Source organism: Peromyscus leucopus, chromosome 23, assembly GCF_004664715.2.
Source record: "Peromyscus leucopus breed LL Stock chromosome 23, UCI_PerLeu_2.1, whole genome shotgun sequence".
Classification (NCBI taxonomy): Eukaryota; Metazoa; Chordata; class Mammalia; order Rodentia; family Cricetidae; genus Peromyscus; species Peromyscus leucopus.
The window spans coordinates 40237488-40264742 of record NC_051082.1 but is presented as its reverse complement, the minus strand read 5'-3'; the positions used below and the strand labels follow the sequence as shown (position 1 = coordinate 40264742).

General features: G+C 48.5%; 3 protein-coding genes across 6 annotated transcripts in view; 1 reads left to right on the top strand and 2 right to left on the bottom strand.

The window, feature by feature from the left end:
* Window positions 1-6163, bottom strand: part of Mad1l1 (mitotic arrest deficient 1 like 1) — a 326242-nt gene extending 320079 nt beyond the window's left edge. The window contains 1 exon segment of the mRNA XM_028859735.2: window positions 6092-6163. The gene's annotated coding sequence lies outside the window, so the exon portion shown is untranslated.
* A 4770-nt stretch (window positions 6164-10933) lies between these two features.
* Window positions 10934-16262, bottom strand: Mrm2 (mitochondrial rRNA methyltransferase 2). Of its 3 annotated transcripts, none has more exons than XM_028859729.2 (3): window positions 16183-16262; window positions 15305-15594; window positions 10934-12073 (listed from the first exon to the last, which is right to left on the bottom strand). In XM_028859729.2, exons 1-3 carry the CDS (start codon window positions 16188-16190, stop codon window positions 11631-11633), a joined length of 741 nt encoding a protein of 246 aa, XP_028715562.1. In that variant the 5' UTR covers window positions 16191-16262; the 3' UTR covers window positions 10934-11630. The 3 variants fall into 3 exon arrangements, with proteins under 3 accessions (XP_028715562.1, XP_028715561.1, XP_028715559.1); XM_028859728.2 differs by lacking the exon at window positions 16183-16262 and adding an exon at window positions 16011-16170; XM_028859726.2 differs by lacking the exon at window positions 16183-16262 and adding an exon at window positions 16015-16170.
* On the top strand, window positions 16207-24821 carry Nudt1 (nudix hydrolase 1). Of its 2 annotated transcripts, none has more exons than XM_028859730.2 (4): window positions 16207-16285; window positions 21587-21751; window positions 22255-22400; window positions 24311-24821. In XM_028859730.2, the coding sequence occupies exons 2-4, from the start codon at window positions 21600-21602 to the stop codon at window positions 24481-24483; spliced, it is 471 nt and encodes a 156-aa protein (XP_028715563.1). In that variant the 5' UTR covers window positions 16207-16285; window positions 21587-21599; the 3' UTR covers window positions 24484-24821. The 2 variants fall into 2 exon arrangements, with proteins under 2 accessions (XP_028715563.1, XP_028715565.1); XM_028859732.2 differs by lacking the exon at window positions 16207-16285 and adding an exon at window positions 16414-16433.
* Window positions 24822-27255: the final 2434 nt, after the last annotated feature.

The window sequence follows — 27255 nt, the reverse complement described above, 5'->3', positions numbered from 1 at the left end:
AGACATGAGGTTGATTCCTCAGAAACCTGGGCATGGTGGCAAGTATCTGTAATAACACTCCTACTATAAAAGCATCCTCCAGGGCTCACAGGCCACACAGCCTTGCACACACAGCACTGAACAAGAAATTGTGTCTCTAACAAAATGGACGACGAGAATCAACACCCAAAGTTTTCCTGACCTCCACCTATGGAGCACACACACACACAGAGAGAGAGAGAGAGAGAGAGAGAGAGAGAGAGAGAGAGAGAGAGAGAGAGAGAGAGAGAGAGAGAGAGAGATTTTAATTGTAAAACGTCATACCACAAATCCTCAACCCCAAGCCACCATCTGAGGGTTCGTCTGCACACAGACTGGCAGACAATCAGCTCCTGGAAGGAGGTGCTCAGAGGACCAGGGACACACCTCCCAAAGCTACACTCACACAAAAGTGGCCTCTGGGAATCAGAAATAAGCACTCAACAATCAGGTGATGGCAGCCCCAGCAATGTGGGTACCAGCAATGTTGCTCAATGCCCCCACTGCCTCTAACTGGGGCTCACATAAAGAGGGGTCCTGCAGGTCCTAGACTTAACTAAGCCTCACCCATAAACTCACTTGGGTGATAACCCACCTTGGAAAGGAACCAAAAGGGCAATGCTAGATGGTACCACTGTTGACACTCAGTAGGTACATTTACACACACCGGCTCCCAGCACATCAGCTAAGCCAGGCTTCTTGCAGAGTGCTTTTTTTGGGTTTTTTGTTTTGTTTTTTACTTTTGTTTTTAAGTTTCTAAACAGATTTTTGTGTGTGAGAGTTTGTTTTGTATTAAGAAAAGCTCTCACTCTATAACCCCAGTTGACCTGGAACTCGCCATGTAGAACAGGCTGGCCCCAAACTCACAGAGTGTCTACATTAAAGGCACGCACTACCATGCCGAGCTCCTCTTCTTTGAGACTTGGTCTTGCTATCTGGCCGAGTGGCCTGACACTGTGTTTTCAACCTACAGGAGCCATGCTGCTACACAGGCAGCTGAAGAGCCAGTTCAAACTTCACCCTCTTGAGTAGAACCGCAACTTTCCAGAACCAGGATGGGGAGGATGGGGGGCAGACAGGATACCAACTAATCTGGCTAGCCTGTGAGCTGAGAGTCAGGCTAGAGTTGGCCTCCCAGCCAAGTCACGGCTGGGAAAACTGAAAGAGGGGGGCATACGGCCTGGTGTCACAGGCCTGTCATCCCAGACACTCGGGAGGCATGAGTGCAGGTTCAAGGCCCAGCTAAGCAACTTAGTGAGACCTGGTCTCAGAGGGCTGGGGATGCAGTGCAGTGCCAGAGCGTTTGCCCAGCATGCTTGAAGCCCTCATTACGGCCACAAATGAATAAACAAACAAACAAATAAATAAGCAACCAGTGACCATCCCAATACCTGGCCATGCTGGTGTTTTTCGGGTTCGAGGTATTTGGGGTGAAGAAACAAGACAAGGAGCAGGTGACTAAGCAGTAGCACGGGTTTATTATGGGAGTGTCTGTGGAGGGGCCTCCCTAAAGACCAGAACTGGGCTAGGGAGGGCATTTCTCCTGCCTAGGTTTTTAGAGCTGCCTTCCTCAAGTTCAAACCTCCAGCTTAGGAATCACCTGTGTGTCTCTTTCCTAAGTAAACATGTACTAGACTCTGGGGATGGAGGGAGATCGGGAATGTGAAGCATCTTACAGTCCCATCCCATCTACCAAACACACACAAACACACACACACACACACACACACACACACTGTTGTAAATAACTTTCAGTGGTCAAATCCTGGATTTGTATTTTTCTAATTGCTAAAACCATTCTCTTCCACCTAGATTTGAAAAGGGAACCCACCACCACCAAAAAAAAAAAAAAAAAAAAGAAAAGAAAGAAAGAGAAATGAATCCCTGCCCTGTGCTTTATAAAGAGGGGGGGGGGGCAGGCCACTGGTAGGGGAGCTGTGGTGACTGACTGTTTCATGCTAGATGGGGTGTCACTGTGGGAGGGCCTGTGGTATCCCACCGGCCAGACCCACCACAGGAAGAGGTTCCTGTTATGGGGGAGTAACGAGTTCAAAGGTGAGGAGGGGCCCTGGGAACCGAACCCACCATGGCAGCCAACATCTCAGAGAACACTGTCCCCACGTGTCCACGTTTTGTTGTCAAAGTCCTGAGACTCGGCCTTGGAGTTTTTGGAGGCATCACCAGAGCTCTCAGAAGTATGACATGCAGGTGACACCGAGGACAGGGAGGGGACACCTAAGCCCATAAGAAGGCAAATAAGATGACAGGCCCTCTTTGGAGTGGGAGCAAGTGGAGGCTCGGAGAGGAAGGAGCTCCATGCTGGGATGGTGGATGAGGGTACAAAGACCTGACCTCCCGGGGGCAGGTGGGCGTAGTACACACCCACAGAGGAGGAAGACTCCCGGGAAGTGATACCAAAGAGCAGAGTCACTAAGAGGAACATTTGGAGTCATGTCCCAGTTGTCTAGGACAGTCACCTCCTTTTCCCATACTGGATATAAACCAGGAGGGCAGCACTCACAGGAGGCTGACGGGTTCCCACGGTGCCAGGGGAAGTACCCCTGCAGTAGGTAGGGTACAGAGCTGGGTGGTGGAGAGTGCATAAGGAGAGAACAGTGAGACGGGTGTGGGGGGCACACTTTAACCCCAGCGCTGGTCTACAGTGAGTTCTAGGACAGCCCAGGTTACATAGAGTGACCCTGTCTCAAAAAACCAAAGAAGGAAGAAAGGAGGAAGGGGGGAGGGAGGGAGGGAGGGAAGGAGGGAAGGAGGGAAGGAAAGAAGGAAGGAAGGAAGGAAGGAAGGAAGGGAGGGAGGAAGGAAGGAAGGAAAGAGGGAGGGAAAGAAAGAGGGAGGGAAGGAAAAAGAAAAAATAAAAGAAAAAAGTAAGAGAGCAAGGCTGAGGCCAGTGGGCTGAGAGCCAGTTGAGCATTTCCAAGGGCAGCCGGGCTGCAAAAGCAGCTGAGGTGCTGATGGTGGGAGGTTAAAGGGACACGGAGGGCGGCGAGAGACGGGATTCCCGCAGTGTGCGTGGACTTCCAAAAGGGAAAGCTCTCAGAGCGGTGCTCTGGTGACTGCAGGAGAGGAAGTGAGGGTGACATCGCAGAGAGAAGACGAGACCCCGGAGAAGGAAGCCTGACAAGTGAGAAGGACCTGTGTGGCAATGCCCAGCCCCACCCCAGCAGGGCAGAGGACAAGCAGGCCTTGCGCGAAAGGTGGGTTAGCAGCCAGAGGAGGCTTACGCGGCTGAGCTGGAGACCAGTGGACAGAGAAAGGGAGAGCCTGAGGCTCTTCTCAGATCAGTAGCAGGGATGGGCCAGGGGGAGCAGGTGAGGTGGAGATTTACATGTTGATCCAGGCTGATGCAGGGGCCGTGACGGCAGGTCCAGGGCGCTCATCAGAGACCCGGATGAAGACAGCAGGTAGCATCCAGCTGTCAGACTAAAGCTAGGAACTAGGAAAAATTGAAAAGCTGGAGCGCACAGGCAGGAGACATGTGTGCCAAGGTTCTTGATCATCAAGCAATGACAGGTGGCGACGAGTCAGGTGGAGAGAACTAGGTCCTGTAAGGGTAGAGGACAATATAGGGATGCCGTCCCCCTGGTTGGCGCTCTGCTTAGTTTGGAATGGCGGGATCAGTGTGGAATGTCTGTAACTTTAATGACTGTGAGGGTTGAAAATTACCTGGAGTGGGGCTGGAGAAATGGCTTACTGGGTAAAGACGCTTGTCACCAAGCCTGTTGAGTTTGATCCCCATGATGCACAGAGAAGGGAAGAACTGTGTCCTACACTGTGACACTGTACGCCTTGGAATTCACACCCGTGAGAGCTTTTTTAAGAATAGGGTCTATGCCGGGAGGGGGCGGGCAAAAATTTAATCCCAGCACTCAGGTGGCAGAGGCAGGCAGATCTCTGAGTTTAAGACCAGCCTGGTCTACAGAGTAAATTCTAGGACAGCCAGGGTTACACAGAGAAACCTTGTCTCAAAAAAAAAAAAAAAAAAAGAAGAAGAAGAATTAAAATTTAAAAAGGGGGGGGTGTCTATGGAGTACCCTCACAACAAAAGCAGAGAGATCCAGGATTAGGCAACAGGTCGGCCATCCTTTAACTAGCCCCTGTTGACCCTCCTCCTTGCCAGAACAGAGAAAGGACCCTAGGATAGGTCCAGAATATTCTGGTAAGTCTGAAGAAGGCTCTTTATCCAATAGGAACAAAATAGGCTTTCCAGCAACTAACAGTGCTGCCCTGAGTTCAGAGGTCATGGTGGTGGAAGGGGCAGTGGACCCCAAACCTCCTCAGTTTCCTATCAAGAGCAGAATCATCATGTAGCCCCTCTTCTGGAGTCCCCCTGAGCTGTCCTGGTACTCACACTCAGAGTCAGCCCATGGAACATTAATCGAACCAATGAGCTTGTGGTCCCTTGTCAAGTCTTCCGAAAGCCCTTCACAGCCTTCTGGGAGAGGATGGAGACGCTGGCGTAGACGTCATGCCAGGTTAGACTGAAGGATCGGGTAAGGTATTGGGATTCCTTGTGGTAGGTGGAGGGGTCAAGGGCAAAGGAGCCCAAGCATTTCTCCATCTGAGAAAGGTCTTTGAGAAGAAAAGGAATGTCTAACCCAAGCACTTGAGAGGAGGAGGCAAGATCATGAGTTCTGGGCTAGCCTTGGTTACACAGCCAGACCCAGGTGACAGAGAGCTATACCCAATCTCAAAAAAAAAAAAAAAAAAAAAAAAAAGTTTATTTTTAGAAATGTAGCCTGAATTTCCCACTTAACCATAACCTTGGTGTGCACCCCAATTACACACACAGCAAAGCAAAAGCTGGCGGGCCAGGTGAGCAACATGCACGGAGGGAAGAAGCAGGCCTCTGTTCTCCAGGATCAAAAGAAAATCCACACGTCTGTCCTGCCCCCTCCGGCCACCGAGAACTCAGCCACTAACACACTAGCATGAAGAGCTGGGGTTTCAGGGGCTACAACACGACACAAGTACCTAAAGCTGTACAAGAACCCTGAACTTCCAGACAGCAGACCACGCCCCTCCTCCCAGGACACTGGCTGCAGCTCAGGATGGCTCCTGAGCTGACAGGTACACACTTTCTTTCTGGTCTCAGCCAAGGGACAGCCTGGGAACCTGACAATTGGTGGCACAGGTCTGTCTTCCCCAGGTACTCAGGAGGCTGAGACAAATTCAAGGGCTGGTTGCAAGTTCAAGGCCTGCCTGGGCTACAAAAGGAGTTCAAGGCCAGGCTGGAAGACTTATCACAGAATAAGAAGACATCTGAGGATGGGTAGCAGGCACGAAGCCCTAGGTTCAATACTGGGGGGTGAGGTTGGGGGGAATGGGGCCCACAGACAGCTCAGTCTGTAATGCACTTAGGGTCAAGCCAGACAAGTAGGGTCCCATCCCTTCCATATGGTGGAAGGAGAAAACCAACTCCTGCAAGCTGTCCTCCTCCATAGGAAACCCTGGCATGTGCATGAACGTGTACACATACTCATACATACATACATACATACATACATACATACATACATACACACATACACACACACACACACACGTTAATTAATCAACTAAATTTTTAAAGGGGCTAGAGACACAGTTCATTGGTAGAGTGCTTGCCTAACACGCATGAAGTCCTATGTTCAATCTCTAGTACCGCCAAAAATAAACGAATAAATAACGTAGGCTTGAGCTAGGATCCTGCGCTTACAGGGGGTTGCCGCCAAGACTGTCAAGTGGAGTTCGATCTCCCGGACCTACGGGGTCCAAGGAGGTAACCGACCCCGACCCCGGGGCCCTTCGGCCCACAGGCCACGCCGCCCCCCACTCCCGGTCCAGGCACGCCTCCCCGCGTCCTGCAGCGGGACACACGGGTGGGAGGCCATGCACCCCGGCCCCGGGAGCGCGACACCCGAGACCCTGCAAAGAGGAGGCGCGCGACAGGGGCCGGCCCGGGCTGTGTGCATGCCCGATCGCGGCGGACAGCTCCGTCCCACGGCCTCCTCGCTGCGGCCCCGGCAGCGCGCGCGGCGACCCAGCACGCAAACCCCGCCACTCTGTCACTAACCTCAGCCGAGCAGTCCGGCGCCGCAGCTGACGCTCGGATCTCCCTCCTCTCCGCCGGCGCCCACGCCTCGCGAGACTTCCGCCGGGGTCTCGCGAGATCTGAGAAAAACGAGCCGTAAAGAATGTAGTACGTGCGCCACAGGCGCGTCCGGAGTTTGCTGCGCGTGAGAATAAACAGCTATTCTACATTCCCCCAAGGAATTGCCAAGGAACCTGGAACCAAAGCTGAGCCCGGTTGTCCCCGCCGGCCCACAAGGAGCTCTTCCACCGCAGCTGAGTGCTCCGTAATGTGTGGAATAGCACAGTCTGCGGAGGGAACAAATTTTAAGGAAGTTGAATGTCCCCTGAATCTTGCTACTGTGTATACACGGGTTGCGGTGTTTTGACTTGGGCAATGTTTTTGAGTTTTGGTTGGTTAGCTTGTTTCTCTCTCTCTCTTTCCTCTGTGAATGAGAGTTCCTGGGAAAAAATTGTGTCTGCGAAGGCGGATTGGCTGATGGACTTCAGTTATGTTGCAGGTCCAGAGCCTGATGACGGTTTGTCTTGGGCTGTCTTTAGCCCTGTACACACCCATTGCTTAGCCGCCTCTGTGTCAGCCCTAACATGGTGTGACTAATGGATAAAAATCTCTTGGAGCTGGGCGGTGGTGGCACGCGCTTTTAATCCCAAGACTGGGGAGGCAGAGCCAGGCGCATCTCTACGAGTTAAAGGACAACCTTGTCCACAGAGCGAGTTCCAGGACAGCTAGGGCTGTTACACAGAGAAACCTTGTCTCAACCAAACCAAAACAAAACAAAACAAAGCAAAGCAAAGCAAAAAAACCTCTTGGAATATATTAACAAAAGCCACTTTCTGCCAACCAAAAGGCTTAAGAGTCATCAGATAACACGTGAGGCATATAGCTGGGATTTCTCTACTTTGATGTAACCACCTACTTAATGTTTCCACCAGTTTTTTTTTTGTGTTTGTTTTATTTTATTCTGTGTATGAGTGTTTCATGTGCATGCATGGTGCCCTTGGAGACCAGATGAAGACAACAGATCCCCTGAAATAGTGTCAGATGTTTGTGAGCCACCTTGTGCATGCTGGTAATTGAACCTGGGTCCTGTGGAAGAGCAGCCACTGCTCTTAATCCCTGAGCCATTTCTTTGGCACCACCACTAATGTGTTTTTAAAGTTCCTTGATTCATAACTTTCTTTGTTCTGTTACTATGAAAACTTCTCCACTGCTCCCACGCTGAAACGTGGGATTTGGGGTAACATAAGTCTCTGTTTCCAGGACATGATCATTAATATTTGGCTCAGGAATAAACTATCTCTCACCCCCAACACCTGAGAAACAGAATCTTACTCTGTAGCCCAGGCTAGCCTAGACCTCACTGTGTAGCCCAGGTTGACCTAGAACTCACAGCAATCCATCAGCCTCCTGAGTGCTGGTGAAACTGGCCTGCCTCTTTGGTTATCAGATCCTTGAAACAAAGGACCCCACGATATTAGACTCCTCCTAAGGATATCCCCCCAAAAGAAGAAAAGGTTGAAGCCCTTGGGGCAGCCACAGGAAGAACTTATCTCCACAAAAATGGCTTATAGTTTGTCAGCCGAGGGTGAGGAAAGACGCAGAGCTGGGACAATGATGGAACTGACCACACCCAAGCCAGACAGCTTCCTTATGCCGATCTCTTGCCTTCTGTTGGAACCCTAACCCTATCTGTGTCAGTGTCAGGCCCCTGGAGTTGGGACTTGGGGAGAGCCTGAAGCTCTGTGTCCTTCTTCCCATTGTGGCCACATTGAGTAAATCTTTTTCTGATTTGCTATGGATTCAGCTTTTGTTGTTGTTGTTTTTCTAGACAGGGTTTCTCTGTGCAGTTTTGGTGCCTGTCCTGGATCTTACTCTGTAGACCAGGCTGGCCTCGAACTCAGAGGTCCACCTGCCTCTGCCTCCCGAGTGCTGGGATTAAAGGCGTGTGCCACTGTCGCACGGCGGCTCTTTTTAATTATTGAGGACGAGTGGCCAAACCTGGCTTGTTGGGACACAGCCTGTGACAATGAATCTCTTAACACTGGGATGACAAGTGCATGCCACCATGCCCAGCTGGTGTTTGTTGTGGAATAATCTTTTTGTACCCTGGAAAGATTTGTCACTTGGGTTGGTTTAATAAAAAGCTGAATGGCCAATAGCTAGGCAGGATTTTTGGGGCAGACAGGATGCTGGGAAGAAGAAGGGCAGAGATTCAGAGTCTCCAGCCAGACTGAGTGAGAGGAGGCAGCATGGGCAGTATAGAATAAAAGTAATAAAGCCACAAGGCAGAAAGTAAATTAATAAAAATTTAAACAAAAATAAAAATTTAAGTTGTAAAAGATAGTTAGAAACAAGCCTAAGCTATTGGCTGAGCTTTGTAATTAATATGAACTCTGAGTGGTTATTTGGGAGCTGGCAGGAGGAACAGGAAAAGTCTGACTACAGGTGTTCTGTTTGTTTGGGTGAGATTTGGGTTTTGTTGTGTTTGGTTGGTTTTGCTTTTTTTCAAGATGGTCTCACCCTGACTGTCCTGGAACTCCCTCTGTAGACCAGACTGACCTTGAATTCACAGAGATCCTCCTGCCTCTGCCTCACTAGAGCTGGGATTAAAGGCATGGGCCACTATGCCTAGCCTGGGATTTTTGTTTCATTTTTGTTTGCTAGGCTAGAACTCTACCACTAAGGTACATTCCCAGTGCTTCTTTTAATTCCACAGGGTCTTGTTAAGTTACCCAGCCTGGCCTTGAACTCTTGGTCATTCTGCCTTGGCCTCCCACATCATTTGTATTACAGGTGTGTGATAACATGCACACCCCGCTCTACAGTGTTGTCTTGAACTACTATAGTCTTGTGCTTTTTCCTGTGTCCAGTGGAAAACCAAACTGAGTTACCCCAAGGCGCTGCATGCCAGAAGAGAAATGGGGCTCTTCCCTGAGCAACACAGAGGGCAAGGCAGGTCAACGCTAACTGATGACAACATTTTTCCCATCCTTGATGATGGAACCTTCTAGACAACAGTATAAACAGTGCATCTCTGATACCAGTGCAGTGTATCTTTTCCTGGTTTGTTTTTTATTTTTCAGGATGGGGGTTTCTCTTTAGCTCTGACTATCCCAGAACTTTGCTGAGTGCTGGGATTAAAGGCATGCAGCACCAGGCTTAACAGTGCATCTTTTATCTATTTATTTGTTTGTTTATTTATTTATTTATTTATTATTTATGAGACAGGGTTTCTCCATGTAGTTTTGGTGCCTGTCCTGGATCTTGCTATCACCAGTGTCGGGCCAGTGTATCTTTTAATAAGAAAGTTTCCAAAAAGCAATTGTATCTTCAACTGAACCTCTGCAGCGCTGATTGACTGACTAGAGCTCCAGTGTTTGCCGGGGGTTGGGAGGTGGCAGGTCTGGGGCCTAATTAAAACTTATCTCTGACTGTTCAGCCTCAGTAAATAGCCATTCCTTGCCCACCTCTGTGCCTGACCTAACATCCTGTGAGTAACAGATAAAACCTTTGGGCTGCATTAACTTAACAACCTTTAAAATCCACCAACTAAAAGGCTAAATGTCATCAGATAACATCTGAGGCATACAGCTGAGATTTCTCTGCCTGGCTGTAACTCTCTACTTAATGTTTCCAGTGTGTTTAAAAGGTGCCTTGACTGCTGAGTGGTGGCACACGCCTTTAATCCCAGCACTCAGGGGGCAGGGACAGGTGGATCTCTGAGTTCAAGGCCAGCCTGGTCTACAGAGGGAGTTTTAGGTCAGCCATAGTGACACAGAGAAACCCTGTCTCAAAAAAACCAAAAAAATAAATAAAAATAAAAAAGTGCTTTGACCTAGAACTTTCTTCTGCTGCTATAAAAACTTAAAACTACTATGATGCTGGAACGTGGGATTTGGAATGACCTAAATGTGTCTTCCTGAGCCACAGTCATTCAGATTGGGCTCCAGAATAAACTGTCTCTTATCCCCTTTGAGGTGAAAGCCACGTCAATGCTTTGGTTTCGGAGCCCTCCTCTGTCACCCTCCACAGAGGAAGCTACAGGACAACTGCAGCTGTTTGGTGACAGTGAGTCTGGCTTCAAATGTCCTGTTTCAAAAACCCCAGGCCAGACTTTTGGCCATGAAAAGGCTTTGTGAACCCTGGCAGCCATTTCTACCCAGGCCAGTGTGGAGTCCTTCCCTGGACTGACCAACAGACCACTGTGGTTAGTGCAGAAGCTTTTACAGCTGGCAACGGTGTGGACACAACTGCCGCATCCTCTCTCTACGTCTTATAAAGATGTAGTTCTGTCCGTGATTTTTGTTTTTAATTTATGTGTGTGAGTGTTTTGCTGGAATGTATGTCTGTGAACATTAGTATATAGCTCTTAGCCTCAGAGCTACCTCTCCAGCCCCTCCAAGTTTGGCGGGGAGGTTTTTGTTTTGTTTTGTTTTGTTTTGTTTTTTGAGACAGGGTTTCTCTGTGGATCCCTGGCTGTCCTAGAACTGTCCCACTCTGCAGACCAGGCTGGTCTCAAATTCAAAGATCCTCCTGCCTCTGCCTCCCCAGTGCCGGGATTAAAGGTGTGCACCACCACTGCCCTGCTTATCGGGGGGCCCCCCCCCGGCCCCCCCCCGCTCCTTTTATATCTTTCACTCTCCACCTATCTTCCTCATAACTTTCTCTTCACACATGTCATGAACCAGGTGTGGCAGTGCACATTTATCGTCCCAGCACTTGAGAGGATTGTGAGCTCAAGGGCAGCCTAGGCTACATAAGTGAAACCCAATCTCAAAAACAAACAAACAAGCCAGAAAGATAAAATCATGACAGAGAAGACTGTTTCTGTTTTCTTTCCAGCACTTAGGAGGCGATGTTGGGAGGAAAGGGTTTATTGGGCTCACTCATCCCAATCTTCATCTATCACTGAAGAAAGTCAAAGCAGGTTCTCAAGGTGGAAACCTGGAGGCAGGAGCTGAAGCGGAGGCCATGGAGGGTGCTGCTTACTAGCTCGTTCCTCACGTCTTGCTCACCCTCCTTTCTCATACACTACCTGCCCAAGGGTAGCTCCCACTGGGCTGGACCCTCCCACATCAATCATTAATCAAGAAAATGTCTCAGACTCGAACACAGGCTAATCTGATGGAGGCGATTCCTCAGCTGGATTCTTTCTTCCCAGGTACAGCGAGGTTTGTGTCAAACTGATAAAATCAGCCATCCTGATACATCTGCTCAGACTGTGTACATGTGTGCGCAAGGTCACGTGGGGTCAGAGGACGGCTCTCAGGAGGTGGTTCTCGCCTTCCACTACAGGGGTCCTGGAGACTGCACTCCTCAGGTTTAGCAGCAAGCCCTGTTCCTCACTGAGCCATCGTGGTGGCCCCATTTTTATCATTTTTCACAACCCTCAAATACATCTTTCATCTCTTTAAAAACCCAGCAGTGCACTGTGGATATGCTGATCATATCGCAGTGCAGCTCAGATCGCAGCCGCTCTCAGGAAAGCACTCCCAGAAGGGCAGGGCAGGGCAGGGCGGGCTCACTGCTTCGTGGAGCCCTTGCCTGCCCGGTACTGCGTGGCTAAGAAGTACACCTCTGAAGACTCCTTCCTGCTGGCCTCCGGCTTCACGACCCTTGTGTTCTGGAATTCCAGGGTCAGTCTCTTCTGTAGCAGGTGGCTTTTACTTCCAGCCCAGGTTTTACACAACAGCGTCCCCCCGGGATGCAGGATGTCCGCAGCCATGTCCACAAGAGTAAGGCACAAGCTGATGAGCCTGTCGTGATCCAAGTCTCGGATCCCAGTGGCGTTGGGTGCCATGTCACTCAGAATCACGTCTGCTCTCCTTCTGGGAAGCAGTTCTAGAATTCTCTGGCAAGTTCTGGGGTCAGTCACATCAGCGGGGCATAGAAAAGTTGCTCCTTCCAGAGGGAATATGTGAAGAAGATCGACCCCAAGCACGTAGCCCACTGGAGAGCTGGAGTCTACGGAAGCAACAGAATGTATTATTACACCATGAATCTCCCCACCAAAATACAAGCCACAAAATAAAGGAAGGCACCAGGACCAAGAAAACCAGCTAACATGCATGTATGTGCACAAGAGACCTTTAATATGAAGACACATGAGGTAGATGTGAGGGCAAAGGCCTACAATCCCATTAGGGAGCCTGAGGCAGGAGGATAGTCATAAGTTCAAGGCCAATTTGGGCTATGGAGTGAGATCCATATATGGATCTCATATGGAGTGAGATCTCAAAGTTGAAAAAATTAAAAACACATTGTGTGGGACGGGGTGTCCTCTCCTCCCCTTGGGACAGCTGGGGAAGCCGAGACTTATAAGGAAATGGTGTCCCGACCATCCTGAGTATCTGCAGAGGTAGACCCACAGGCAAGGCACCAAAGCCCACTTTGCTGGCAGTTCGGTACCCCAGGCCCCTCTTCTCTAGGACTCTGCTTCCAAGCATCTTTTTATTTACAATTTTTGTCTGTTTTGGTTCTAAATTGGGAAGCTCACTAGGTAGCCCAGGCTGGCCCAAAACTTAAGCTCCTCTGTCTTAACACACTGAGTGTTTGAGGTTACAGGTGGGTACCACCACACCCAGCTCCCAACGTTGCTTTTTATTTCTTGAGATAGCCTCACTATGTAGACCAGGCTGGCCTCAAGCTCGGAACTGCTGCCTCTGCCTCCAGAGTGCTAGAATCAAAAGCCGGTGGGACCAGGCTCTGCCGTTTTGTTTGGGTTTCTAGATGTATTGTTTATTTACATGTGTGTGTTTGCATGTGTGGATGTACAATCAAGTGCAGGTGCCCGTACAGTCCAAGGCCTGGAACTGGAGTTGAGGAGGCTGTGAGCTGGGAACCAAACTTGAGGCCTCTGCAAGAGCAATGCTCTCTCCAGCCCTTCCTTTCAGGCTTTTGGTTCTTTGAGAACCGTGTGACTCAGGCCTGGAACTCCTGGTTCTCCTGCCTCAGCCTCCAGAGTATGAGGGTCACAGGTATGGCCACCCTAGCCAACACAGTGTCACAGAGGTGGCTGTTTTCTTTCCTATTTGGGCAGCACTTCACATAGAGAATATTGTTAGGTCCCTATAAAATAAACACACTACAGCTTATCACGGCCCCACGGTGAGGGGTCCACAGCCCCAGGCAGGCCTTTCCTGAGGTCCTGGAGGTGGCAGCCCCAGTGGGACCTCCAAGACTCTCAGGCTTTGAGGGGACAATTTGGGAACCTCGGGGACATAGTAACTGTCTGGTCCCTAAATCCTGCTTGTCTTAGGTTTTCTATTGATGTGATGAAACACCATAACCAAAAACCAAGCTGGGGAGGAAAGGGTTTATTTGGCTTAAACTTCCACATCGCTGTCCATCACTGAAAGAAACCAGAACAGGAACTCAAGCAGGGCAGGAACCTGGAGGCAGGAGCTGGTGCAGAGAGAGTGGAGGGGCGCTGCTTACTGGCTTGCTCCTCATGGCTTGCTCAGCCTGCTTTTGTATAGCACCCAGGACCACCAGCCCAGGGGTGACCCCACCCACCATGGGCTGCACCCTCCCCCATTGATCACTACTTAAGAAAATGCCCTAGGGGCTGGGCAGTGGTGGCGCACGCCTTTAATCCCAGCACTCCGGAGGCAGAGGCAGGTGATCTCTGTGAGTTCAAGGCCAGCCTGGTCAACAGAGCGAGACCCAGGACAGGCACCAAAAATACACAGAGAAACCCTGTCTTGGGGGAAAAAAATGCTGCAGAGTCTGAGCTTATGGGGGCATTCTCTCAACTGAGGTTCTCTTCTCAGATGACTTTAACTTGTGTCAAGTTGACATAAAACTAGCCAGCACACCTGTCAACATGTCCCTCTAGAAAAAAACAAAACAAAACAAACCCCCCAAAACTCCAGCAAAGCTCAAATGCAGGATATGGCATAACACATTCTATCTAGATAGTATAATTAGAATACATTATCCTGCCAGGTAAAGGTGGCACGCACCTTTAACCCCAGCACTCTGTGAGTTCGAGGCCAGCCTGGTCTACAAAGCGAATTCCAGGATAGGTAGGGCTGTTACACAGAGAAACCCTGAAAAAAATACATTTTCCTTTTTATTGTAACTTCTGACTTTCGTTTAATTTTGAAAGGGTCAATATCCTATTCGTCCTGGTTAGTCAACCTGACACAAGCTAGAGTCAATTGAGAAAATGCCTCCCGCTGGCCTATAGGGCATTTCTCTTGATTGACGTGGGAGGGCCCCAGCCCACTGTGAGCACTGCCACCCCGGGGCAGGGGGTCCTGAGTCCATAAGAAAACAGGCTGAGCAAGCCTGGAGGAGCAAGCTAGTGCACGGACGGAGTGCCCCTATAATCTCTGCTTAGGTTCCTGCCTCTGACTTCCCTTCATGTAAGCTGAAAGAAACCCTCCCCAAAGCAAACTCAGATGATGTTACTGTTTAGTTGTGTGTGTGTGTGTGTGTGTGTGTGTGTGTGTGTGTGAGACTTGGTATGGAGTCCAGGTTGGCTGCCAACTCATGTGGTCTATTTTTAGTTTTCTTCTTGGTTATTTTCTAAATAACATTTTGTTTATTTATCATGTGTGTGTGAGTGGTTGTATGCAAGGGGGCACAAGCCAGTGGCACACTTGTGGAGGCCAAAGAACAACTTTTGAATGTCAACTCTCTTCGTCATGATGTAGGTCTTGGGAATAGAACTCACGCCATCCAGCTTAGCAGCCAGCACCTTTTATCCACTAAGCTGCGACCCTTTAATACAGTTCCTCATGTTGTGGTGACCCAACTATAAAATTCTCTCATTGCTACTTCATAACTGTACTGTTATGAATCGTAATGTAAATATCTGATATGCCACCCAAAGGGGTCGAGACCCACATGTTGAGAACCACTGCTGAAAAGACACCTCCACAGCATCACCTCCATCCCGTCTCCCCCTCCCCACAACCCTTGTCCTTTTCTTCTGAGAGACGGGATCTCCTGTGCTGGACTGCAAATGCACTAGGTAGCAGGGATGATCTTGACTTTCTAATCCTCCTGCCTCCACCTCCCAAAAGTTAGGATCATAGGCCTGCGCCAGCACACCTGTTTAACTTAGCAGCTGAGCTCGGTCCCCAGCCTGTGTCCCATTTCTATAACCTCAAGTCAGCTTAGAAAGCTGCTCCAACGTCTCTGCATAAAGAGCTACCATCATTCCTGGTAGTGACACACAGGCCTCACCTGCGCCGGTGGCGTTGACTCTCTGCACAGCCACCTGACTCCAGGCTCCCGGAGCCGCGCCGCAGTCTAGCACCCGTAGGCCTGGCCGCAGGATGTGATGCTTCTCATTCAACTCCAGGAGCTTGAAGGCGCTGCGGCAGCGGTAACTCTCCGCTTTTGCGGCCTTCACAAACGGGTCCTTTAGATGGCGCATCAGCCACAGGTGCTCGGCGCCCGTCCGGCCTTTGTAGCGACACGCAGCAGTGTGGAATCTCTGAACCTTAAGGGGAACGCCTACCAGCTTCGGGTACCTGGTGGCAAGAAAGGAGTTAGCCAGTGAACACTACAATTGCAAAGAGGCAGGTAGGAGGTCTTAGTTCAACCTTTTTTTTTTTTTGCATATGTATGTGCGGTATGCATGCATGTGTGTGCACGTGTGTCTGCGTGCATACTGGGACCCAAACTTGACAAGGGATGTCTTCCTAGCTTGCTCTCTATCTTACATATTGCGGTAAGGTCGCCAACCAGCCAGTATAGCTAGCCTGTTTGCTCCAGGGGCCCCTGTCTCCGCCTTCCTAGCACTGGCGTCGTATTTGGTTAGCACACAAGGCCAGCATTCTGTGGGTTCTGGGCATCTGAACTCCAGTCTTCATGCATGCACAGCTTTATCCGCTGAGCCATGTCCCCAGCCCACACACTTATTTCCGCGAAGAAAAACCTCACTCACTCACGCCTGTACATGAATAAACATCGTGCACACGCGTTCAGTATCCCGGGACAGAGACTGCCAGCGCCCCTCTGCGGCCCGAGCCACTGCGCTCCCAACTACCGCCGTCCACTCCACGCACACATGCAGCAAGAACCCTTCTAGCGCAGGACAACGCCATAACTACACTCACCAAGCCATGGGTGCTTGCTGTCGGTTTCCTCCCGCCGCCGGAAGTCCCGCCCTTGCTACCAGCCTAAGGCCCCGCCCCGGGAAGCTGTGGCTGGGGCGCCAAGGTATGGATGGTTCGCCGTGCGTGGGAGCCGAGTGCGGGAGAGACGCGGGAGATCAGGGGTGCTGGGGTGCCGGGGGAGATCGGGGGAGGGGAGAGGGCGGAAGGACTGGGGAGCTGCTTCAAGCCAGCCAGGAAGACCGGGGTGCTGGGTAGGTAGACCTGAGGTCGGGGAGACCAGGGGAAGTACAGTAAGGAACAGAAATGAAAGAGAAAGGGGACCTGGAACCTGAAGCTGGGGTGCTAAACTGGTGCAGGGGCAGTTTGCAGCCAGGTTGCAAAGGCTGTACCAGGAATAGGCCCTGGAAGGGGAGGCAGGGAACATTTGCAGAGTACCCCCTGCAGGCAGGTCTGAGCTCTGCACTCCATGTGCTTTGCCTGCAACACCTGCAACCCTTGACCTCAATTCAGACCAGATGGTTGTCAGCACCCCAAAGCTCCCTGAGACGCATCCAGTTTACCATGTCACAGCTACCTGAGCTAAGGGAACACTAGACTGACATCCAGGACACCCTAGTTTCCTTATTGGCTCTGCCATTTGACCCTGTTGCAAATTTAGACCCTGACCATCAGTTTTCTCCTCAGGAAATGTGAAAGTAAGTCTTACACAGCTTACTAAATGGAGCAGCTTTTGAAAACAAGGCTAATTGGAGCCGAGGTGATAGATGCCTGTGAAATGCTTGCTTGCTTCACATGCATGAGGAGTTATCAAGCCCCAGAACCCACATAAATAGCTAATGTGGTTTGCACCTATAATCCCAGTGCTGGGAGGCAGAGACAGCTGGGTCCTTGGAGCAGTCTGGTCAGCTAGCCTTGCTGACTCTGAGCTACAGGTTCCAGTGACAGACCCTGTCTCAAAAAAAAAAAAAAAAAAAAAAAAAAAAAAAAAAAAAAAAAAAAAAAAAAAAAAAAAAGAAAAGAAAAAAGAAAAAAAGTGGATGGAGCTAGGGAGATGGCTCTGGTTAAGAGCACTTGCTGCTCTTGCATAGGTCCTGAGTTTGATTCCCAGGACCCATGTAAGAGGCTTGCAACTGCCTGTAACTCCAGCCTCAGAAGATCCAGCATCCTCTTCTTGTCTCCATGGGTAGCCACACAAAATTGCACACACACACACACACACACACACACACACACACAAAAGTAATATCTTTTTTGAAAATAAGGTATGGGCTGGAAAGAACACTGGCTGCTCCTGCAGAGTACCACAGTAAAGTTCCCAGCACCCCCATGGTGGCTCACAACCATCTGTAACTCCAGTTCCAGGGGAGCCAATACCCTCTTCTGACCTACATGGGCACTGAATGCACATGGTGCACAGACATACAGGCAGACAAATTCTCATATGCATAAATCTTTTTTAATATGAAAAAAATTACAAGGTGGAGAGCAACTGAGGAAGGCACCCATTGTCAACTGTGACCTCCACACACAGGCAGGGACACATACATGCATATGTGCACACATCATGCACACAAAGCTAATTAGACATCTATACCTGTGGGCTCAGTATTAAACCAATTCAACCAGCAAATCAAAAATATTCTCCAACCCCAATTAGCCTTGTCTGTTAGAACGATCCCACTTAATAAACCCCAAAACTGTGAGATAAGATATTTCCATTTGCAGAGGGGAAAACAGTGTGTGCATATATGTTTGAAACAATGTCAATTAACAGCCATAGCCAAACACATTCTACTGCATTCCAGTCTACATCCTCACAGCAACTTCACTGAGACAGGGAGCTGGGCATGCTGGTACATTCCAGCACTCAGTTTTTTTTGTTTTTAATTATTTTTCTATTATCAGCTTGATATAGTATAAATTCTTATCTTAATAGTGAAATGTTTCATTGAGGCTTACTCAGTAATTGAGTAAAACCAAAACTTATTATAAGCCACAGTCATCCTAGGGTCCTCCCTTCTATATATATACCTCCATGATTCTGTGGGTTGCAGTCTGATTGTTCTTTGCCTTATATCTAGTATCCACTTATGAGCGAGTACATACCATGTTTGTACTTCTGGGTTTGGGTAACCTCACTCAGGATGTTTTTTTTTTTTTTTTTCTAGTTCCATCCATTTGCCTGCAAATTTCATGCTGTCCTTGTTTTTCTCTGCTGAGTAGTACTCCATTGTGTATATGTACCACATTTTCTTAATCCATTCTTCCGTTGAGGGGCATCTAGGTTGTTTCCAGGTTCTGGCTATTACAAATAATGCTGCTATGAACGTAGCTGAGCATGAATCTTTATCATATGAATCAGCATTCCTTGGGTATATGCCCAAGAGTGGGATGGCTGGGTCTTGAGGTAGTTCAATTCCCAATTTTATGAAAAAACCGCCATACTGATTTCCACAGTGGTTGTACAAGTTTGCATTCCCACCAACAGTGGAGGAATGTTCCCTATGCTCTGCATCCTCTCCAACATTGACTGTCATTAGTTTTTTGATCATAGCCATTCTGACAGGTGTAAGGTGGTATCTCAGGTTGTTTTGATTTGCATTTCTCTGGAGATTAAGGATGTTGAGCATTTCTTTAAATGTCTTTCAGCCATTTGTAATTATTCTTTTGTGAATTCTGATTAGTTCTTTAGCCATTTTTTAATTGGACTGTTCAGTATTTTGATGTCTAGTTTCTTGAGTTCTTTATATACTGTGGAGATGAGTCCTCTGTCAGATGTGGGGTTGGTAAAGATCTTTTCCCATTCTGTAGGCTGTCTTTTTGTCTTATTGACTGTGTCTTTTGCCCTGCAAAAGCTCAGTTTCAAGAGGTCCCATTTATTAATTAGTGTGCTCAGGGTCTGTGCTGTTGGTGTTATATTTAGGAAGTGGTCTCCGGTGCCAATGCATTCAAGACTACTTCCTACTTTCTCTTCTATTAAGTTTAGTGTAACTGGATTTATGTTCAGGTCTTTGATTCACTTGGACTTGAGTTTTGTGCATGGTGACAGATATGGATCTATTTGTAATCTTTTACATATTGACATCCAGTTATGCCAGCACCATTTGTTGAAGATACTTTCTTTTTTCCATTGTATAGTTTTGGCTCCTTTGTCAAAAACCAGGTGTTCATATGTGCGTCGATTAATGTCAGGGTCTTTAATTCAAATCCATTGGTCTGTATGTCAGTTTTTATAACCAGTACCAAGCTGTTTTTATTACTATAGCTCTATAGTAGAGCTTGAGGTCAGGGATGGTGATGCCTCCAGAGATTGCTTTATCATACAAGATTCTTTTAGGTATCCTGGGTCTTTTATTTTTCCATATGAAGTTGAGTATTTTTCTTTCCAAGTCTGTGAAGAATTGTGTTGGGATTTTGATGGGGATTGCATTGAGTCTGTAGATTGCTTTTGGTAAGATTGCCATGTTTACTATGTTAATCCTACCTATCCATGAGCATGGGAGATCCTTCCATTTTCTGATATCTTCTTCAATTTCTTTCTTTAGAGATTTAAAGTTCTTATCAAAAAGGTCCTTCACTTGTTTAGTTAGTGTTATCCCAAGGTATTTTATATTATTTGTGGCTATTGTAAAGGGTGATGTTTCTCTGACTTCTTTCTCAGCCCTTTTATCATTTTTGTATAGGAGGGCTACTGATTTTTTTGAGTTGATCTTGTATCCTGCCACTTTACTGAAGGAGTTTGTCAAGCTGTAGGAGTTCCCTGGTAGAGTTTTTGGGGTCACTTATGTATACTATCATATCATCTGCAAATAGTGAAAGTTTGACTTCTTCCTTGCCAATTTGTATCCCTTTGATCTCCTTTTGTTGTCTTATTGCTCTAGCTAGAACTTCAAGTACTATATTGAATAAATATGGGGAGAGTGGACAGCCTTGTCTTGTTCCTGATTTTAGTGGTATCGCTTTGGCACTTGGGTTGTTGAGGCAGGAAAATTGTCAGTTTAAGTCCAGACTGGACTACATGGCATGAGTCCATCTTATTTAAAATACTTGCAAAACAAATCACTCATAGACTGAACATGTGGACATCTGTCCTTACTACATGAAAACTATACCATATTTTTGTCGCATTTAAAATGGACTAGAACATGTGTGTAAGTTATATATGCAAATATGCCATTTCCCTGGAAGTGATTTCACTATGCTTCGATTCTAGTATCCATGGCAGGGGGGCAGTAACCTGGTACCAGTTGCCTGTGGATATGGAAAAACAGCTGTATATAGCTGTTGCTTATGAAAGATGGCTGACTTTGAAGAGTTGGAAAGCCAGGACCTCTGGCATGGGAAGTCAGTGTCAGGTCAAGGACACAGGCCAATGCTAAGCCCACTTCTGCTGACCACCCTCATCACCAGGACCAAGCTTCCTTTTCTTTCTTTGTTTCTTCCTTTTAAAGTTTTGTTTGTTTTGTTTTCGAGACAGCTTCTCTGTGTATCCCTGGCTGTCCTGAAACTCATTCTATAGACCAGGCTGGCCTTGATCTCACAGATCCGCTTGCCTCTGCCTCCCACCTCCAGAGTGCTGGGATTAAAGGCATGCACCACCACCGTCACCTTTTTTTTTTAAAGCTAACTTATATTGTATGAGTATAGGCATTTTACTTGCATTTATATCTGTGCACTATGTTTGTGCCACAAGAGGCCAGAAGAGGCCATCAGAACTGGAGTTAGACCATTATGAGCCATTGTATGGATACAAAGAATGGAATCCCAGTGCTCTGGAAGAGAAGCAAATGCTCTTAACCAATAGCATTTCTCTAGCCTTCACTTAGGTCCCTTATATACTGTAACCTCTTAGGAGGGTCCCAGAGGTAGAGCTCAGTGGATACTGCTTTAGCCAGTTGAGACCAAGAAAATGATAGAGCAATAAAAAGTTGGCCCAGGGGACTGGAAAGATGGCTCAGTGTGTAGAGCATCTGCCTAGAATCCCCCAGTGAGGGGCTGGGGTGTGGCTCAGTGGTAGAGCCCCTGCCTAGAATCCCCCAGTGAGGGGCTGGGGTGTGGCTCAGTGGTAGAGCCCCTGCCTAGAATCCCCCAGTGAGGGGCTGAGGTACTGCTCAGCAGTAGAGCACTAGCCTAGCATGCTCAATGTTTTGAGTTCCATTCCCTGCACTGGAAAAAAAAAAAAATGGGGAGAGGAGGGCTCAAAGGCACATTTGTACCCATCACCTGCCCTGGAACCCACAGGGAATTTACATTGTGGCTGGGGAATTACCAGCCAGCCTCACTTTCCACCTCTCCTCACACGAATCTCCCTCCCACCTGGCTACCGTTCACTGCCGCACACATTTGATGCATATTCTAACAGACCACAAGCCAAACAGACCTCATTTTCTGACCCTCTTCACAGGACCCAGGAGACCATGAGTACCTCCAGGCTCTACACCCTGGTGCTGGTGCTGCAGCCTCAGCGAGTTCTCCTGGGCATGAAGAAGAGGGGCTTTGGTGCTGGCCGCTGGAATGGCTTCGGGGGCAAAGTGCAGGAAGGAGAGACCATTGAGGATGGGGCTAAGAGGTGAGGAAAAGGGAGGTCCGACCACAGAGCCAGCCTAGCAGAGGATGAAGACCTGGAGAGCAGGAAACACCCCTGAGACCCATCAGATGCTATGTAGACAAGGCAGGCTTTGAACTCATAGAACACCTGCCTTTACTTCCAGAGTGTTGGGATTAAAGGCATATACCACCATGTCCAGCTTATAAATTTTTTAAAGGGTCTTTCTGCATACGCCAGTTGGCCTATAATTATCAGTTGGCCTTTAATTATGTAGCCTAGGTTGGCCTCAAACCCCAAACCTTCCTGCTTCAGTTGCCTCAGTGCTGTTACTATAGGTGTGCAATGCCATGCCTGAATTTATGTTTAGTTCCTAAATTGGATATAGCAACGCCTCTGCATGATATCCTCCTAGAACATGTGGCCCACAGGTCCTGAGGCTACACTCCCGCGGCCCTGGCCCTTGTAAGCATGGATGCCATGCTCACGAGCTAATGCCACATCTCCCTTACCCATCTCTGCTGCAGGGAGCTGGAAGAAGAGAGTGGTCTGACCGTGGATGCCCTGCACAAGGTGGGCCACATCTCATTTGAGTTTGTGGGGTCCCCTGAGCTGATGGACGTGCATGTCTTTTCTGCTGACCACGTACATGGGACACCCACGGAGAGTGACGGTGAGCCTCGGGCCCTGCTCCCCTCTTCCCGCCATGGGCAGGGAGGTGCACCCGGCCTCGGAGAAAGGAATCAGCCCTTGCCAAGTGTGGGCCCCAACACCTGCCCACGTTCTTCTTTGCTTGTCCTCAGAACCAAGGCAGTCAGGCAAAGCAGCTTTGTAGCCCAGATATGAGCCCCACTCCCCGCCCCCTTTTTTGAGGCAGGGTTTGTGTGTGCAGCCCTGGCTGCCCTGGGACTGTCTCTGTAGACCAGGCTGGCCTCAAACTCAGGCATGTGCCACCACTACGTGGTAGGCCCGTTTCTTTATTTCACAAAGTATGGAAACCAGCCACACATATTAGTACATGCCTTTTTATCCCAACACACAGGAGGAAGAGACAGGGGTATCTCTGTGAGTTCAAAGCCAGCATGATCCACGTTGTGAGACCCTGTCTCAGAAGAAGGAGGTGGAGGGAGGAGGAAGAAATAATAATAATAATAATAATAATAATAATAATAATAATAATAATAATAATAAAAGAGCTGGAGTGTGGCTCAGTTGGCATGATGCCTGACTAGCAAACATAAGAACCTGAGTTCCACCCTCAGCAGTGAACCAGGTGTGGTGTTGCATGTCTGTAATCCCAACACAAGAAATGAGCTCTTAGTAAACAAACAAGAGATAACCAGGTGTGGTGATGCAGGTCCATTATCATAGCGTCTGGGAGGCCGAGGCAGAAAGACTGAATCTGAGGACATATTGGGCTACAGAATGGATCCTACACCAGCCTGAGCTACATGAGGCTGTCAAAACCAAGAGATGGTCATGAGGATGAGATATAAAATTAGACCAGGCTCCTTTCTTAATAAGCCAGGTATAGTGGCACACATTCATAATTGCAGTGCCAAGAAAGTTGAGGCAAACCTGCCATGAATTCAGGACCAGCCTGGGCTCCATACTGAATTCCAAGCCAGCCAGAGCTCCAAAGAAAGGCCCTGTATTAATGAAAATAAAGCAGGCATGGTGGCACTACATCCCTGTAAACCAATCAGGAAGCTAAGGCAGGAGGATTGTTACTTATTCCAGACCAGCCTGAGCTACAATATGGACACTTTGTTTAAAAAAAAGAAAAAAAATCCAGGGAATGGAAAGATGGCTCAGAAGTTAAGAGCACTTGCTGCTCTCACAGAGGACCACTTGCTTTTCCCAGTACCGGTAACTCCAGTTCCAGGGGATCCCATCCCCTCTTCTGGTCTCTGCAGGCACTGCATGCACATGGTATACAGGCAAAACACCCATACATATAAAATCATTTTTACAAAATGCTTAAAGAAGAGAGAGATTGGATGGCTGGTTCAGCAGTTAAGATCACATATTGCTCTTCCAGAGAACCCAAATTTGGTTCCCGGCTTCCACACCAGGTGGCCCACAACTAACACTAGCTTTAGGGGGATACAAAGTCTCTGGCCTCTATGGGCACTTGCACGCATATGCTTACACCCACACACAGATATACATATATATATGCAGTCAAAAATAATACAAAACAAGTAACAACCACAACAGTCCAAACAGCTAGAGAGGGATCTCAACAGTTAAGAGCACTTACTGGTCTTCCAGAGGACCCAAGTTCAGTCTCCAGCACCCACAGTGGGCAACCGATGACTAGTTGTAACTCCAGCTCCTCTCTGGCCTCCTCTGACACCCACACATGTGGCGTTCATTCACACAGACATACTCAGATCCATAGCAGATCCCTGCATTCAAGGCCAGCCAGGGCTACTACACAGTGAGACCGGGTCTCAAACTAATCAAAAGTCTCCAAACAGGTGTTCACACAGATTCAGGGGGTAATCCCTCTCGGGCTGGCTGAAATCCATGTTCAGTATCAATGTTCTTCCTCCTCCCCACCCCCCTACACCGCAACAGAAATGCGCCCTCAGTGGTTCCAACTGGACCAGATCCCCTTTGCTGACATGTGGCCCGATGACAGCTACTGGTTCCCACTTCTGCTTCAGAAGAAGAAGTTCTGTGGGTACTTCAAGTTCCAGGATCACGACACCATCCTCAACTACTCGCTGCGTGAGGTGGATGAATTCTAACACAGGGGTCTGGCCAGTTCTGGCCACACTCAGGTGGCTGCACAGCCACAAGCTGTCAGTCCAAGGGCACCACAAAGAGGGACTGGGATTTTCTGTTTGCAAAGTGTTGAGGTTGGGATGTGAAATGCGTGAATACTTCATCTTCACCTACTGGCCTTGTTTTGGAAGGTTGTGGCACCTTTAGGAAGCAGAGCTCTGATGGGGAAACTGAGTCACTGGGGGTCAGAGGGATGTGGGATGGGCCTTAAGGTTTATAAAGTATTATTTAAGATGTGTTAAATTTGTTTATGCTATGGAACATTTGTTTTAATGATGCAAAGATGTGTTGCATTCTTTTATTTTGCATTTGTTTAACTCTGTGTTACTTTGCCTATCTAAAACACCTGACTGGTCTAATAAAGAGCTGAACGGCCAATAGCAAGGAGAAAGGATAGGTGGGGCTGGCAGGCAGGAAAAAAAAAAAGCTGGCTAGAAACAAGCCAAGCTAAGGCTGGGCATTTATAAGTAATAATAAGTCTCCATGTATATTTATTTGGGAGCTGGGTGGCAGGCCCCCAAAAGAGTCAAAGAGTAAAAAAAAACATCCAACAACTGGTAGACCCCACTTCCTGTCTGCTCCTTGCTTCCTGAAGTGACCAGCCACCTGATACTCCTGCCACTGTGCCTTATCTGCCATGATGGACCATATCCCCTCGATTGACCCATGAGTCAAAATAGACTTGCTTGCTCCCCTCAGCTGCTGTGTGATGACAGCATCAAGAAAAGTGAGTGGTACAGGAGAGGAAGGACACAGAGCCCGCCAGGCACTGAGACAGCCGATTCTGTCTTGTCACACTACCTCAGACAGGGTGGACGGACACCAAAGGATGCGGTGAGGACTTTTTTTTTTTAATGCAGGAGCAACAATCTGAATGGAAAAGTAGAAGCTCTGAAATGCTTGGTATGGGCAGGATGCCAGGCAAGAGCAGGGCAGTGGGAGGAAAACTGGAGAGCAGGGTGCCACAGAGGCAGAGGAACGGTGTTTCGGAGAAAGATAAGTATTCCTCTCCAGGCGTTGGACTGCTAACTGGGACCTGGACTCCAGCCAGGGGCTGAACTGACAGAAAGGCTGTATCCAGGGGTTTATATAGACCCAAGTGAGGCCTGATAGGCTGAGGCTGTAGGCAAACCAGATAACGATAACCAATCAGAGAAGACCTGCAAAACCTGAGACTAACTGCCTGGTGTGTGCGTGTGTGTGCGTGCGTGCGTGTGTGTGCACGGAGTTCCCAACCAGGTCCCTGGCTGCATTTCCCCTGTTGTCACCATGGTTGTAATGCAGCAGACACTCCCCTAATGGGGGAGAAGTCAGGAATTCCTGGGCTACATCTTGAACCAGGAACCTCACAGATACCATTGGTTATCAGTGGATCTTGAAAGCATGCTGTGACATTTCACACCGCATCCTAACTATTCCTACCTGCTTCAAAGAAAACCATTTCTCCCTCAGAAAGAGGGAGCCTTTTAAGGAAACCCAACAGGAAAGCTGGACCCAAGGCTCGGCAGTACTGCTCTTGCAGAAGACCAGAGTTCAGTTCCCTGCACCCGTGATGGGCAGCTCATAACCACCTGTAACTACCTTCAGAGGAGCTGACACCTTCTTCTGGCCTCTGTAGGCACCAGCACCCACGAGCACATTCCTGCATACATATACATGTAATTTACAATAAAATATACACACTGGATCACACTCAAAAGCCAAATACATTGTTAGCTGAAGCTCCCTAACCTAAAGGGGTCCAGATGGTAAGTGCTGAGAGAAGGGCAGAATTGCAGCCTTCTCTTGGATTCATCATTTAAATAAGTGCATGGGGTGGGAGTGCTGTTCCTGTGAGTACAGGTACCAGGGAAGTCAGAGATGGTGATTCCACTGGAGCTGGAGGTACAGGACATTGTGAGCAAACTGATGTGAGGACTGGGAATTGAACTCGGGTCCAGCAAGTGCTCTTAACTGCTGAGCCATCGTCTCTCCATCCCTTACGTCAGTTTAAACTGTCAACTTGACGTAACTTAGAATCACCTGGGAAGAGCATCTCAGTGATTAGATTGGACGTGTCTGGGGGATTATCTTGATTGTTAACTCAAGCAGGAAGATCTGCCCACCATGAGTGGCATGATTAGAGAACCCTGAGCATATGAGGGTGGGGAAAGCAGACCGAGCACTGGCATGCACGCTTTGATCGACTTTCTACTTAACTCTGGATGCGGTGTGCGCACATGGCTCAAACGCTCACACTACGACCCCCGACTCCCCCAGAGTGACAGGCTGCATGAACAGCTATGTTGCTTTTGTTAGGAATTTTATCACAGCAACTGATCTGGCACAAAAAACAAAACAAAACAACAACAACAACAAAAAAAAAAAAAAACCAAACCAAACAAACAAAAAAAACCCTGCAGAACCTGACCTAGGGAGCCAGTCAGCTTAACCAGTTACTTACAGGAGTGTGGGCCACAGCCCTGGAGTTCCACACTGTGCAGGGGGCTCAATGGGTCAGCATCGACTCCCCTTAGCAACTGCCACCGTGGGCACCACTGCCGGGAGGGACCTTGTGACCCACGTGCTTTTCAGATTTCTGAAACTCATAAATTTCGCAGATTTTCTGAGCCTGAGGAGCCTCCCTCCAGGAGGAAGCAATGCTTCTATATCCAGGAAACTGCCCCACTGGACCACCAGACTAGGGGCAACTGCCCATCCCAAACTTAAGATCCCAGTTTCCAAGACCCATGGGG